Below are 16,578 nucleotides of genomic sequence, written 5' to 3' on the forward strand. Positions count from 1 at the left end.
GTCTGTATTAAAAACTGTATAAGCTTAATTTAGTAAATTTTATTTTCTGACTGCGTATTTCATCTCAATACCCGTTGAACACGAGCTTGGTCCAAAATTATCTACCTCAATCGACGCTGGTCTTGAAGACGCTCTGAGTAGCAGCCACCGAAAAAAGGAAAGGACAATTAGATTATTATTCTAGCGGAGGAATTTAATCAATGGAGGATAGGGCTAACTTTTTCATACTAATAGACTTCGATTTGTTTACGATAATTTCTAGCAATCTTTTATCAAGATAGATGCTTCTGTTTGTTGCTTCAAATTTTAGAGCCAACACCTACAATTAAACGAATGCTTATTTTTAGTAGGGAACTATTAATAGTTTTTATTGTAATAAACCAACGTGAACTGAACACGTGTTCAACGTTCACGTGGTCAACGTGAACGTGAACACGTGTGTGAACCCTTCCTTGGTAGTGCGAGACGAAAGGCTCCTTCCATATTTAATTCAAATCGGGCTTGTGCTGTTGATGGTTAGGGATTTCTTTGCATCCAACGAAGATCCGTAATAAGAAAAATTTGCAGGGGAGGGGTCATGCACCGCCCTAATCTCCCCCTCCCAGCCTCTACGTGTTTGCCCAGGTTAACCTTGTTTTGCTTTTTTCGTTGTTATTCTTACTGTTTTGCCCAAAACGGGGAATTTGACTTCTCTGTAGAAATGTATGGCCTTTCTATTCATGTATTTCTATATTTTGTATAGAACAAAATAGTCAGATATGCAAAAGTGTACGCAACATATATTAAGCTTAGTACGAACTGTAAATTACGTAATTTCTTCTTTATGAGTTTTAAATAGGTTATGTTGTTTTTTTTGTGGTTGATAAGTTTTATTATTTTAGTGTTTTATATATTTTAATGATATAATTTTCTATCGTAATTTTGTCGGAAATTTGCATTCAAGATATCTAATTACTTGCTTATCTCCTTTTTCGGAACTGCAAAATGCGCAAATACTTTTTCAAACAAAAATAAAGTAGTTACATCATTTCACAGAAATGTCAGTTTGAAAATACTTGCAACATATCTAAATTAAAATTGTATTTAAATATACCATCGTAGAATGGTTAGAAAGAGGGTATAATTGCCTGTACATTTTTAGCCACCCTAACAAAAATCTTTGTCATCATCAAACACGTGCTCTTGAGCTAACAGGAAGTTGTTCTTAGCAATTGCTGGATAATTAAAAGGAAAAATTGTTGCAGAAAATTTATGATGAAGCTTCACCTTGAAATTGAAAAAAAATTCAAAGCTTACTAATAACTATTAATTTTAAATTATTAATGTGGAAGATTTTTGCATTTGAAGTTTAAATACTGACAACTCCTCATAGTTGTAGCCAGTTGACCCCAAGACAACTGCTATAAACTAGGCCAGAACCGTGACTAGAAACAGCATTGCAGGATGACCAGCGTTGCAGGGATGACCAGCGTTGCTATAAACTAGGCCAAAACCGTGACTAGAAACAGCATTGCAGGATGACCAGAGTTGCTATAAACTAGGCCATAACCGTGACTAGAAACAGCATTGCAGGATGACCGGCGTTGCAGGACCAGCGTTACAGGGATGACCAGCGTTGCTATAAACTAGGCCAGAACCGTGACTAGAAACAGTATTGCAGGATGACCAGCGTTGCAGGGATGACCAGCGTTGCTATAAACTAGGCCAAAACCGTGACTAGAAATAGCATTGCAGGATGACCAGCGTTGCAGGGATGACCAGCGTTGCTATAAACTAGGCCAGAACCGTGACTAGAAACAGCATTGCAGGATGACCAGAGTTGCGACTTAAGGACAGTATAGCCCAGTCAAAGACTCTGCTTTACTCTTGATTTTTAGTAACGGATAAATCTGAGTTACGAATAGGCTTTTTTAAAGTTTTAGATTTAACATTCAATTTAATTTTATTCGAATTTTCAGTTTTTGAATTTTGATGATAATTATATCTTCCCATGAATTGTTTCTAACTACTTGTTGTTGGCGCGTCAACAACAAATCAATAACAAAACTAGAAAACGTGGGACACGAAGAAAAAACGTATTAAATAACAGCCAATAAAAAAAGAAAAACATAAATATCTCTGTCAAGACCTCCACTCAACTGACCTCAGTGCCGGAATAAAAATGTAGATAAAAGTTTACTGGTTTATTTAAAAAGATAAACCATTAACCTAAAGTAAAAGAAAGGGCTTACATTGAACGTCTAAGACAAAAAGTATGCCACATCTTACTCTCTGCTGACGTTCAAAGTTAAAGCAATTGAGCAGGTCAATGAATTTAAGTTTGTTCAGGATTGATTATTATGGTGAAATAGCCAACGAAATCAAGATGAGGATTGGAATCTCAAAGGCAAACAATATTTACGCTTTTTTATTGCTGGTGGCCAGCCAGGTCACAAGCTTCGTGACAGGTACGCAACTAATCTGATACCTGGAAAGGTTTTCTTTTTATTTCCATGCACATTTTAGCTTCAAAACTGAGAAAGATATATTACTCAAAAAAAAAAAAATTAAAGTTTTTGTCTTAAATCTCTCGAAAAGATGAAAATCAGTTTGATGATGTTGGCGAAATAAAAACATGGCTTGCCTAGTAATTCTCTTCTTAACCAAGTAGAAATTCTACTAACAGTGACATGTCCAGGTTGGGGAGGGGGGGGGGGCTAAAACATTTCTTTGACCTTTTACTATGTGCATGAAAAATTTGTCGAGGGATGGAGGCCAATATTTATATAGAATCTAGATTTGGAGCTTTAACATTCGCATTTGCTTTGTTTGATTACTGTGACTGTGACTTTGTTGACTTTGTTGATTTGATTTGTTGACTGTGACTGTTTTGTTTGATTAAATGTAAGTGAGACTTTGGACAAAAGTAACTACTCTCGTTCACCCCGTAAAGAAAGTTCCCCTTCCCCCTAGATTGGGCAGGGACAGTAGGGACATGGATACGTGAATCTGAAACAGATGCATCATTTAATGAAAATATAGACAGTCATGACCACTGTATATACATTTATACAGTGCAATCATTCCCTATCTCAACCATGATACAAAGCCGGACCAAGATGCAAGTGCTCCGGAGAACTAGAAACATAAGCGACATTAGATTTTTTCACAGGTAGATAAGTCAGATTTCTCTTGAACGCGAAACAAGGTCTCACCGTTGTAACACTAAATTTTAAGAAATCTAAATTAAAGTTAATTTATTCCAATACATATATAAAAATCGGTAATTAGAAGTAGAATGTTATTATTGGATGTCAGAGGCAACGCTATAGCGTTGCCTATAGTATTGGCCATACGGCTCCAATGTTTTATTATTATTTATTTATTTTTGTTATTTTTTCCCCCAGAGGCACTTTATATGGAAGGGGTCGTCGTACAAACGTCAAAGAGGGCTCTTTCGATTGGAAATCGAGATTTCTAGTCCCCTTTTTATTCGTCGAAAGTGATTGGACGGTAACTAGCCCCCCCCCTCCTCATGCATATCTGTCTTCCAAAAAAATCCAAACAAAGCTCTGGTACAGTCATTTTGTTCAGAATTCTTGATTGCATGTTGGAATATATGTCTTTTAGGATTGCAAACCCCCAAAACCATTGGGGCAAGGGTTCTAAGTTATGCCCTGGGGGCATATAAGGTTTTTATAGAAGGCGTTGTCGTAGAAACTTCAAAAAGAACTAATTCGATTGGCAATTAAAAGGGCTAGTGGCCTTTTTAATAGTCCAAAGTAATTGGAGGGCAACTTACCCCCCTCTCACGCACACCATTTCCCCAAACACATTCAATCAAAATTTTGATACTGCCATTTTATTAAACGTAGTTTTAAGTTCTGGAAATTAGGTCTTTGAGGATGACAACTCCCCCACAGCCCTCAGGGCAAGGGTTGTAGGTTATGCCCTGGGGGCTTATAAGGCTTTTGTATTGACAACGTTGTCGTAGGAACTTAAGAAAGGGCTGATTCGATTGGAAACTTAAATGGCCAGTTCCCTTTTTAATAGTCGAAAGTGATTTTAAGGCAACTGACACCCCTTCCACGCCCCCCATTTCCCCAAACACATCCAATCAAAATTTTGATATAGCCATTTTGTTCAACGTAGTTGAAAGTCCTGGAAATTATATGTTTGAGCAGGACATTCCCTCCACAGTCTTCAGGGGCAAGGGTTATAAGTTTTGCCCTGTGGGCACATATGGTTCTTATGGAAGGAATGCTCGTACAAACTTCCGAGAGGGTTCATTTTATTGGAAATTGAAAATTCTAGTTCACTCTTTAAGCGTCAAAAGATATTGGAGGGTAACCAGCTTCCCCTCCCCTTTTTTCCAAATTCATCCAATAAAAAATTTAAGATAGCTATTTTGTTAAGAATAGTTCAAAGATCATATAACAAAAATTCCGGTGTCGACACAACCCTCCAGGGCCCGGGGACAGGCCTTGTAAGTTATGCCCTGGGGGCATACATGGGTCTTATGGGAGGGATGCTCGTATTAACTTCAAAGAGGGCTCATTTGATTGGAAATTGAAAGTTCTAGTTCACTTTTTAAGAGTCAAAAGAGTTCAGCGGGCACCTAGCCCCCCCCCCCCCTCCACGTCCTTTTTTCCCCAGATCCATCCAATATTAACTTTGAGATAGCTTTTTTTTAAATAGTTCAAATACCATATAACGAAAACTCAGGGGTCAACACAGCCCCCCAGGGCCCTAGGGCAGGTGTTGTAGGTTATATCAATAAATGTTTTTATTGAAGGGATGCTCATAAAAAAAATTCGGAGATGGCTTATTTGATTGGAAATTGAAAGTTCTAGTTCAGCTTTTTAGTGTCAAAAGAGATTGGAGGGCAACTATCCCTCCCCCCACGCCCCTTTTTCCCCAAATGCATCCAATAAAAATTTTGAGATAGCCATTAAGTTAAAAATTGCTCAAAAGTCAGATAACAAAACTCAGGTGTCGTCACAACCCCCCAGGGCCCGGGGACAGGCGTTTTAAGTTATGCCCTGGGGCATATATTGTTCGTATGAAAGGGATGCCCGTATAAACTTCAGAGAGGGCTCATTTGATTAGATATTGAAAGTTCGAGCTCACTTTTTAAAAGTCAAACGAGATCCGAGGGCAGCTAGCCCCCTAGTTCAGTTGTTTTAGAGTCGAAAGAGATTGGAGGGCAACTAGCCCCCTCCCCCACGCCCCTTTTTCCCAAAAAGCACCCAATAAAAATATTTAGATAGCCATTAAGTTAAAAATTGCTCAAAAGTCAGATAACAAAAACTCAGGTATTGACACAACCCCCCAGGGTCGGGGCAGGCATTGTAAGTATTGCTCCGGGGGCATATATGGTTCTTATGGAAGGTATGCTCGTATAAATTTCAGAGAGGGTTCGTTTGGATGGAAATTAAACGTTGTAGTTCATTTTCTCAGAGTGAAAAAAAAATCGGAGGGCAACTAGCCCCTCCCGCCCTCCACGCCTTTGGGTGTATCGAATGGATAAACCCATCCGATAAAAATTTCAGGTCACCATTTTGTTAAAAATAGTTCAGCCATCAGATATTAAAACTCTAGGGTCGACACAACCCCCCCAGGGCCCAGGAACAGGCGTTGTAAGTTATACTCTGGGGTTATATATAGTTCTTATAGAAGGGATACTCGTATAAACTTCAGAGAGGGCTCATTTGTTTGAAAATAGAAAGTTCTAGTTCACTATCAAAGAGTCAAAAGAGACCGAAGCTTAATCTAGTCCCCCACGCCCCTTTTCCCCAGGCCCATCCGGGCCTGGGGAAAAATTTTGAGATAGTAATTAAAATTTTGAGATAGTAATTTTGTTAAAAATAGTTCAAACATCAGATAATAAAAACTCCGAGGTTGACACAAACCCATTTTTTCATTTTGATATTGTTACTTTGATATCAGTTTTGATACTTTGAAGAATATTTGTTGTTTTTTTTTAAGTTTGATTTTGAAATAAGGAATTTTTAAAACTTGAAATTTTTTGCAATCAAAAAAGAACAAAAATTAATTAAAAAAAACTTTCCAAAAAATAAGTTTTTCAAAGAAAAGTAAAGGCCATTTTAAACTTAAGCTCAGCAGATACAAATACCTTTTGAAATTCAAACTCAGAACGACCAAAAATTACTATTAAAGAATAAATGAAACCCAAAACGAATAGAAATTAAATAAACAATCATAGCAAAAACATAAAAACAAGTAATAATATAAATGAATAAATAGATCTTAAAGCGAGTAATGCTTAGATTGAATATGATAATCAAGCTTAAGACGAAAAAAATAGTTTTTCTATTGAAGTACAAATGAAACTTAAAACGAACAGAAATTAAATAAACAATCAATGCAAACAAACATATAATATATATTAATGTAAATTACTAAATAAATCTTAAAATGAGTGAAACTTAAATTGAATATGCAAATCAAGCTTGAATCGAACAAAAACCACTAAAAACAAGAATTTGGGCATCACCTCCTTCTCTCACTGTAAAAGTCTAAAACCTACTGCGTCATTGGCACTTTACTGAAAACTATATGCGTCTTGAACAGTCTTGGAAAGTATAAACAACATCTAATTGAATATTTGATGTATAATGATATAAATTGTTGAAAGATCCATCAGTTCAAGAATTTATTTCACTGTAATTGTATTTTTATTTTCAATGCTGTCAGGACTGGAAAAGAAAATATTTGTAACATAATCCGTTTTCAGTTAAGCGCAAATGACGCAGTAGGCTTTTGGTTTTTATTTACAGTTAGGAAAGGAGGCAGTATCCAAACTCTTGTTTGTAGTGAAAATGTATTCTTCTTGAACAACTTAAGAAAGAGATAATATAAACTGAATATTTGATGTAAAATGATATTAATTGCCGAAAGCTCGTCAGTTCAAAATTTTACTATAATTTTAATGTTTATTTTCAATATTAAGAACAAACGAAAATATTTGTCATAAAATTGGTTTTCAGTAAAGCACCAATGACGCAGTAGGTTTTCAACTTTTACGGTGAGGGAAGGAGGTCATACCCAAACTCTTGTTTGTGGGGATTTTTGTTCGATTCAACCTTGATTTGCATATTCAATTTAATTTTCACTCGTTTTAAGATTTATTTATTAATTTACATTAATATCTACTGTATGTTTGTTTGCATTGATTGTTTATTTAGTTTCTGTTCTTTTTTAGTTTCATTTGTACTTCAATAGGAAAATGGTTTTTTCGTCTTAAGCTTGATTTTCATATTCAATCTAAGCATTACTCGCTTTAAGATCTATTTATTCCTTTACATTATTACTTGTTGTATGTTTTTGCTATGATTGTTTACTTAATTTCTGTTAATTTCGGGTTTCATTTGTTCTTTAATAATGATTTCTGGCCTTTATGAGTTTGAATTTTATAAGGTATTTGTATCTGTTGAGCTTAAGTTTAAAATGGGCTTTACTTTTCTTTGAAAAACTCATTTTTCGGAAAGTTTTTTTTAATTAATTTTTAGAAATTACAAGTAGGTTTCAAAGTCTCGAGTTGGTTTCAAAGACATTTTGAGAAAGTTTCTGCCAAAATACGTGTTCCAGGATAATATACGCTAAATTGTTGATGTACGAGGATATGGGCGGAACTTTTATACGCGCCAAGATTGTAGTAGACAAATATTACTGAGTCGTGAGTACACTGTATATAATTTATATACAGTGGTCATGACTGAGTGTATTCTATGGCTTAAATTCCTAATTTTTGTTCAACCTGCCTCTCTTCTGTGGTTTGGCTGTTATTTTTGGGGGCCCAATTGGGGACCCTCTGAAACCAACTTTTTCGTCGCAAAAATTTCAATAACTTTCTTTTCTTTTCAGCTACAAATGGGAAGTACCAGTTTCCTATATAACTAACTTGAATAAAGAACCTGAAATCAAATGGCTTCATATGAATGACGATCAAAGTAAGTTTTATTTTCCACTAACTTGAATAAAGAACCTGAAATCAAATGACTTCATATGAATGACGATCAAAGTAAGTTTTATTTTCCACTAAACAAAACATGTTAAGTCTTATAAAATAATTAATATAGGGATATCTTAGGAATCTTCTATGGTTTGTGCAACGGCTTGATTATGATACATTGTGTGGGATTAAACATTAACTCCAAGAGTTTTCTATTGATAATTTTTTATATTGATATATTTAATTAACTTAAACAAAAATTTACATACAACAATTAATATGAGTCACCCAAAACCAAACGGTTGACGTGGGGTGAATCAGTTAAAAAGAAACGCATATATATAACATCTTTTAAGTTCACTATAATAAGAAAGAAAGAAAAAGAGAGAAAAGAAAAGAAGAAAAAAATAATAATAATAATACTACAGGGACAGCAACTAAATACCATATTCATGCTGTGGGGTCACATTCACAAACCAACAAACAGTTACAACTTAATTTAAATTAAATCAAATCTCCTCCAAAACAAACAAAACTAGAATTCATATTTACTAAAAATCACTAAAATTTTCTTGCTTCTTCATATCATTATCCAAATTATTCCATAAATTTATACCCTTTATAATAAAAGAAAACTTGGAGCTGGCAGACACTATTGGTGGAGTATAATAATCATTTTTACCCCTAGTATTTTGGTTATGTATTAAAACACTCCGGTAGCTGCTTCATATTGTACCTATACATAAACGCTAATATATAAAAATATATAAAAATGATGAAGACTCGCCACCGGCAATATCCTAAGATCCCTATAAACTTCTCGAACTGATTCTCTTTCTCATTTCCCTGATAATACTCTAATAGGGTTGTTTTTGATAATTCGCAAAGGATTAACAATTGAAGAAAATGTACCTAAGTATACAGAAGAACAATACAAAATATAGGGATGGATTAACGAAAAAATTTTGGTTATAACTATAATATACTGAATTTCGTTCTTAGGTGTAATTCAAACCTACATACGAATGTCATTATAGTTATAGTGGGTCTTGTAACACTTCGTGAAATACTTATTTTTTCCATAGGAAAGTGTATTATTTTCTCTAGATATTTCAATTAGTTATCTCTGTTTTCTATTGTGTTTTCTAAGGGGGTTGTGTTGGTTTATCCAGTATATACCCCCACCCTCTGTGACTGTCCTTTGTATAAATCTAGTACTTTGTTTTAAGTTTCAAGGTTCTGTAATTCTAGTATGTCCAAATTAGGTTTTGGTTGTGGAAAACGGACAAATCTTTCTCCCCCCCCCCCACTATAAAAATACAAGGTCGTATCTCAGAGAGTATAGCAGATAGAAAAATTCTGGGTGCGCTGTTAGACTTGTTGTGTTAAGATGAAGGTGAGATCATCCTTAACTCAAAATCGGATTTGTTTTTTTCTGTTAAAATCGGATGAAAATTCTGTAAAAATCGGAGTTTTCAACTACCGTGTGCACATCAATTCTGGTACTGATCAGTTGGATGTGGTAAGTACTCTATGCTATTGTATTAAAAAATAAATAAAAATAAAAAATTGATAAAAATAGAAAATAATAGTGTTTTGTGCCAGAAGTAAAAATTTTATAAATTTTCCTTCGAACTGAAGTATAAATTGTTCATAAAAAAAAAAAAAAAATTCTTTTATAAAATATCCTTCGAACTGAATTATTTTCGTTAGAAAAATATGTGTTAAATAAAAGTATGTATAATTCATTATTGCTGTGTTTACACAATTAATTCTTGGGGTTGGACTGAACGTGACTGAACAAATAAGTGGCTGAGAAGACATTTAATAAATGGTTGGAAAAATTTTTCAACTGGCTGGAAATTTTCAATGGCTGGAAAATTTCAAATGGCTGGGAAAAGTTTTTAAAGTAATTCAGAGCATGATTTCAAAGTGTTTCAACATGGCTGGAAAAAGGATTTCAACGTGGCTGGACGTTTCAGCGTAAGCAAAGAAAGTATTTAAACGTGGGTAGACACAGTATTTAAACACGGATGGACAAAGCATTGTTTTTTGTTTTGTTTAATATGGTTTGTAGAAAAATTTCAGCGTGGCTGGAAAAGAGATTTATACATAGACAGACAAAGAATTTAAACATGGATGAATAAAGCATTTTAACATGGCTGTAAAAAGGTTTTAAACGTGTCTGAAAAAGCATTTAAATACAGATGGGCTAAGCATTTTTTAATGTTTAATATGGTTTGCAAAAAAGTTTCAGTGTGGCTGGATAAGACATTTAAACATGGATGAACAAAGTATTTTAACGTGGATGGACAAACCAGTTTGACATGACTGGAAAAATGATTTCAACGTGACTGGACAAAAGGACCGAGAAATTAGAGCCACATGGCTGATTGGAATCTGAGACTTCACCTTCATTGCAACGAACCCATGAAAATCTAACATTATATAGTGATATAAATAATGTTAAGTAATGTTCTAAATAATGGTAGACAACAATTCCACAATACTGCGAATTTTGTGAAGTATTAAAAGCGCCATTAAAATTAATATTATGTTCCTGTTCATTTAAAAATGGTTATTTATTCCTGGATTTGCCTAAAAATGATTTTAAAATCTGTGGGGTTTGGAATTTCGATTAAATAAGAAATTAATTTGTTCAACTTGCTCTGCGTATATGTTCGGATTTGCACGGCGTCAATTCATGGAAATTAGGGGGGGGGGGCAATTCATTTTTGAAAATCTAGGGTAGAGGGGCAATTCTTTTTCTTTATTTTTTTTCAATGGAAGTATTTAAACAGCCATTTTCAATGGAAATACCGAAAAAAGATATTTTGTAAAATTTAAGGGGGGAGGGCAATGAAAATATTGGAGGGAAATGCCCCCTCACCTCTCCCAATTGGTGCCACTGTGGATTTATAAATTCTGTCAACAGTAATTTTGATTAGTATTGGTAAAGGTCACTGTTGACTTACAGTTCGTTACCAATGCTGTTTATTTCTGCTCGTTTTGGGTTATAGTTTCGCTCTTTGGTTTCTTAACCTTATTCAAGAAAAAAACGTTTTTGTTTAATCAACATATAGAGTCACAATTTGGTTTATTTTCACACAATTTGGTTAAATAGAGTCATTATTAGTTTCTTTTCGCTTTTGCTTGAAGTTGTGAAGCGACACCTGTTTTTTACAAAAGGGTACAATTAACTTTTTTGTATATATTTTTAATTTATTTTTATTTATGAAAGTTAATTAAATGAAGGTTTTTTACGCAAAAAGCAGGATAAGTATCTCATATGGAAATAATGACTTTTTTTCTATAGATTGTGACATTCTGAGTCATAATTTGCAAGATTTCAAAAGGTAAAAAGGTAATTTCAAAAGGTAATCTTCAAACGGTAATTAGGCTACTCTAAGAACTGTCATCCATAAAAATCCTCAGATTTTTTTCCTTTTTTTTCCTTTTTTTCCTTTTCTCCTTTTCAATTGCTTTTGTTTCGGGGTGTCAATTCCTCCCTCTTAAGTAAATTAATTTTATGGCCGTTCATTATATGACTCTAGTTGAATAGCCTATTCAGATAGATGGCTCCAGGCTGATATGCAATGCTGAACAATACTGCTTTTCTAGTAATGTCTTAGAAATTTCCTCGTGTTCTTTTAACTAGAGCAAGCGATGTGGCTGTTTTAATGTCTAGTTGCCATGATAAATGTTTGTAGGAGTATGTCATGATTCTATGGTTTCATGGTTCGTTGATTCCAGGGTGGTTCCATGGCTCCAAGGGGTTCAAAATATGTGTCTAAATGCTACGGAAAAACATGAACTTAAAATTGCGTATTTACTACATCAAAATATGTATTTATTTAACTAATGTGCCTCTTTGTTTTTGATTTGATGGTAATTAGATAATTGGGTTGAAAGAAGGCTATTCAATTCAATTTATTTCAACCACTATCAGCATAAATAAAAAAAAAAAAATACTAGTGCACTGAAGGGCAAAACAGTATCTTGTGCGGGAACATTGACTTATTTCCCTATCTCAACCCTTCCACCATCCACTCCACCAAAATTTTCAATACATGTTATCTAATAAAATGCATTTCTATATAGCTAAGTCCCCCCCCCCCAATTTAAATAAAATAAAATAACTAAATAATAAACAAAAACCAAAGAATAACAACAAATCAAGGAAAATAAATACGAAGAAAAATAGTAATAACTAATAAAGAAAGTCAACATACCAAGAGAGAGGTGCACCCAACTTTGAATAGAAATTTACTTTACTTCCAAAAAATATTTTCAGACTAATTTTTGAAAACAAACAGGTGTTTAGGTGTCAACTTGATTTTAGCAAGAATTGAGTAACAAGATAAAACTGGTAAAGCTAATTTGATAAAACCTAGGTGAAAGTGAACATAAAATTTGCTATCGCCTAAAAGAACTTATTTATCTTCATATTTTATTAGACCTAAAGATCCTATTATTACTCTTCTAGTTGAGATAACGGTACCTGCTGAAGCGACTTGGGTCAAATTCAACAATAGATTTACAGGATTTTATCGTGTAAATTATCCGGAAGACGTCTCCAAGGTTCTAAGTGATCTGCTGAAAACCGATACTAATGTAAGTATCTTAAGGGTTTTGTGTGCTAAAGCCGTTTTATGTACCAACAAACGGTTCTAAAGCTAGAGCCGTTCGGATTATAAGGACTAACTTTGAGGACCGTTAGGATCAACAGTAAGGACTGAAGATAGGTCACGTTCAAGTTTTTTAATATTCACAAATAAAAAGAAAACATTTCTGTGAAAAATAACTGGAAATAACTGAATTAATAATTATAATGGATGAATACAAATATAAAAGAAAAATAATTGTAAATAATCCAGTCTTATCACTCGTCAACACTACCCTCAACGTTCAAGTTTCAATCTGGAATTTTGCTCTGTCTTGACTTCTTCAAAACTTCTAATGTCTTATTTACTCAACCGTAGTCAAGTAATTTTACTCAATACAAGCTATTCAGGCGTGGCATCAAATACTGCCAAGCACGTGGCAGAGCGTGACACTTGCTGTATATAGGAAATGTCTTTTGGAGTTTGGAAATATTATCTTGATGACTTTTTTTCAAGTGACTAAATTTCTGGAAAAAAAATGGCATATAATATTTCTAAGAATAGCTGAGAGATAATATAAAAACAAAAACGTTTTGTTTTTACGTTTAGATTTAACATTAAATATAAGCATTCCAGCATTAAATCTAAATTTTCAATATTTAAATTTAAAACAGCAAATGTCATTTTCAGTGAAATTATCTCTTAACAGAAATGTGGTTGCATAGTATGTTACAATTATGTATTTGGTAAAACTCTAGAATAGGGCTGTCCAGATAGGAACCTGCTAGAAGAAAGAGATAAATAATTTTAAGTTACTAAATTCATGGTCATTTTCATGGTTTTAATCGCTTTATTGGCAATTAATTTCCAGCCCACCTTCCTATTGCCTTGTATCTTCCTATAGCCATAGGGTACAAAAAAAAAATAACATGAAAAATTATCGAATTCATACTTTATAATATGCAGCAAGTATTAGTTGAACATTTCCCCCTATTTTCCCCATTCTCATCCATGTTTTTAAGTAATTTTAGGGGCTGGGGATGACAGGGGGCTGGAGATGCTTTGCCAAAAACGCAAATAAAACAATCAAAATGGGCTTTAAATTAGAAAAATAAAATGTGTCTTTTTTTCTAGCATTTTTCTTTCCCGAAAACCGTTATTCTATGCTTTACCGTGTTCTTTTTGTTTACTGCTACTACCACTGACAACTCACGGCAGCACCAAGCCGCCTGAGGCAATCACAGCTACGCACGCTCCTCCTCCATCCCAATCTATTTAAAGCGTCCCTCTTTGCACCTTCCCAGGAAGTTTCCATTTCCCTTAAATCTTTCCTTATGACATCGTCCTGCCCCAACCGCGGACGACCTGCTTTCCGTTTAGCCCTTGACGATTGGCCAAAAAGGACAATCTTCGGCAATCTGTCCGCAGAAAGTGTCCAAGCCATCTCAGCCTTTCTCTCATTGTAGCCCTAGATGGTTTGATGATGTTTTGATAGCCCTAGATGAGTTCTGAGGATTTTAGCCACATTTCAACAGGATGAGACTATATTTCCAGTGAAGACGACGAGACCGACGGATGAAACTGAGCCACCTCGACGGGAAGAAAAGAATTCCGAATATTTCCCTGAAGTAAACTTTGATTTACCTGAAGCTAGTTTTTCGAGTGGCGAAGGTACCTTCAATGAAACCTTTGATTCAGAGAGTAAGGAAGCAGACACAACTGGTGCAAAAGGATTCAGAGAGGAAACCAAAGACGAGGAAGAAGCTCCTCTTCTAAACCATGTGTCTGCTTTCATATACGGAATAATTTCTGTTCGTTTTAAGTTTTAATGTCGCTCCTTACTTTCAGTTTAAAAAACTGGTTTTTTTTATTTAATTTCTGATCGTTTTTTAGTTAATGCAGCTTTTATTTTGTCTCACCGTCATTGAATAAGTAAACAAAATTTACATAAAAATTTTACTTTTCTTTTTCTAAATGGCTGTCTCTAAATTTGGTTCTGACGTAATTTACAAATTAACTTACGAAACGAACTTCTATATTCGTATATTTTTCTTCTGGCAAAAAAACAAAGTTGCAGATTTTTGCAGATATAAGCTTGAAACCTATGTAATAGGGTTTTTTGATACGCTGAATCTGACGGTGTGATTTTCATTAAAATTCTTTCACTTGCAGGGGATGTTTCCCCCCTCTTTAAGAAATCAGGTAAATTTTTTCAGGCTCGTAGCCTTTGATCAGTAATACTAAACTTAAATAAAAGTTCAAATAGGGATAAAATCCTTTTAATAGACAGTGATGATAGAAATTCACAAAAATACCAGATATTTCGGTCACATATACAGTGACCGTCATCAGTAGTAAAACTGATGACGGTCACTGTATATGTGACCGAAATATCTGGTATTTTTGTGAAGTTATATTATCACTGTCTATTAAAAGGATTTTATCCCTATTTGAACTGTTATTTATCGTCATGGAAAGGCAGTGTGGTCTCCGAAATTATCTATACTAAACTTAATAAAATTTATATATTTAGAATCAACATTATAAGCCCATTCTTTTGATACGTTTATTGACATCAAAATTCCGTTTTTAAAGTTTTGATTACTGTTGAGCCGTATCGCTTGTTTTTTTTATTATTAAGTATACGCTATTACGTATATGAGGGGTTTATCCCCTTATTCAATACCATGTGCTTTACGTTAAAAGTTAAAACAATATTTAATTAAAAAAACCCAGAACACCGAAGGCCGTTTAGATATAAAATATATCTCTTTTAAAAGCATCAAAAAAAAAACTGTAGCGTAAAGAGCGAGGCATTGACTTGGGGGAGAACCCCCTCAAATACGTAATAGTTTCTGTTCGTTTTAAGTTCTAATGTTGATTCTTGCTTTCATTTGAAAAAACTTGTTTTTTTAAATTTTATTTCTTATCGTTTTTCAAATAATGCTTGGAAATCCGGCGTCCCCTTCATAGAAATATCCCTTACCCCAACGAAACATCCTCCACGGAAAGATTCTCCCGAGTAACCCCCTCCTCCAAAAACATAAACACGCATCCGTGATCTTTCTTCTGGCAAAAAATGGAAAATTCCACATTGTTGTAGATAGTAGCTTGAAACCTCTAGAGTAGGGTGCTCTGATACGCTGAATCTGATGGTGTGATTTTCATTAAGGCTCTATAACTTTTAGGGGATCTTTCCCCTTTTTTCAAAAATAAGCCAAATTTTCTCAGGCGCGTAACTTTTGATGGCTAAGATTAAACTTGATGAAACTTACATTTTTGAAATCAGAATTAAAATCTGATTCTTTTGACGTATCTATTGGTATCAAAATTCCGTTTTTTAGAGTTTCGGTTACCATTGAGCCGGGTCGGTCCTTACTTACAGTTCGTTACCACGAACTGTTTGATAGCTTTATATTATATAAAGCTATATAGCTATATATATAGCTTTATATTATATAAAGCTATACTGTTTATAAAAACAGTATAGCTTTATATTCGAGTTTGGATAAAAACAGTATAGCTTAATTGCATTATTTCCCGAGATGCTTGACACTCTGCCATAGGCTATTAGGGATTTGTTCAAGCGGAAACCCCATATCGGCTTTTTGTTAGAACTGCTTTAGTCAATTTGTTTTTGTTCTTATCATGGGGTCCACCGTAAAAAGCTACCCATCCAATGTAAATGTTTTAACAGCGTAACTACTAACAAGAAAAGTTATTATGTATTTTTTTTTTACTTCCTGAAAAATTTAGACAAAGGGAGATACTTGGTTTTTGCTTGACACTGACGATATTACTCTTGCCAGAAGCTGTTCTTTACTGAATGATATGTTTTGTGAAATGTGCAATATCTCAAGTATTCACTGTTCATTTATGTGTTTTGGTATGTTTGTAATTTATAGTGGATTTATTCAGCAAAATACTATTTTCGTGAATCTTGTTGTTTACTAAATTTTTTCCTTAATGTCTGACCTTAAAATGAAATTGAAAATCAAAGTTTTTTCTTTCGAAAAGCTG

At 34.1% G+C, this 16,578-nt stretch overlaps 1 protein-coding gene across 1 annotated transcript in view; it reads left to right on the forward strand.

Moving 5' to 3' along the window:
• The window catches only part of LOC148945499 (glutamyl aminopeptidase-like), a 146,255-nt gene that overhangs the window by 92,418 nt on the left and 37,259 nt on the right, over positions 1 to 16,578 (forward strand). The window contains exons 9-10 of the mRNA XM_089099323.1: positions 7,867 to 7,952; positions 12,441 to 12,568. Coding sequence (XP_088955449.1) covers positions 7,867 to 7,952; positions 12,441 to 12,568 — 214 coding nt within the window. The remainder of the gene's footprint in view (positions 1 to 7,866; positions 7,953 to 12,440; positions 12,569 to 16,578) is intronic.

Source organism: Artemia sp. Qi Xiang Cuo, chromosome 13 (assembly GCF_049724085.1).
Source record: "Artemia sp. Qi Xiang Cuo chromosome 13, ASM4972408v1, whole genome shotgun sequence".
NCBI lineage: Eukaryota > Metazoa > Arthropoda > Branchiopoda > Anostraca > Artemiidae > Artemia > Artemia sp. Qi Xiang Cuo.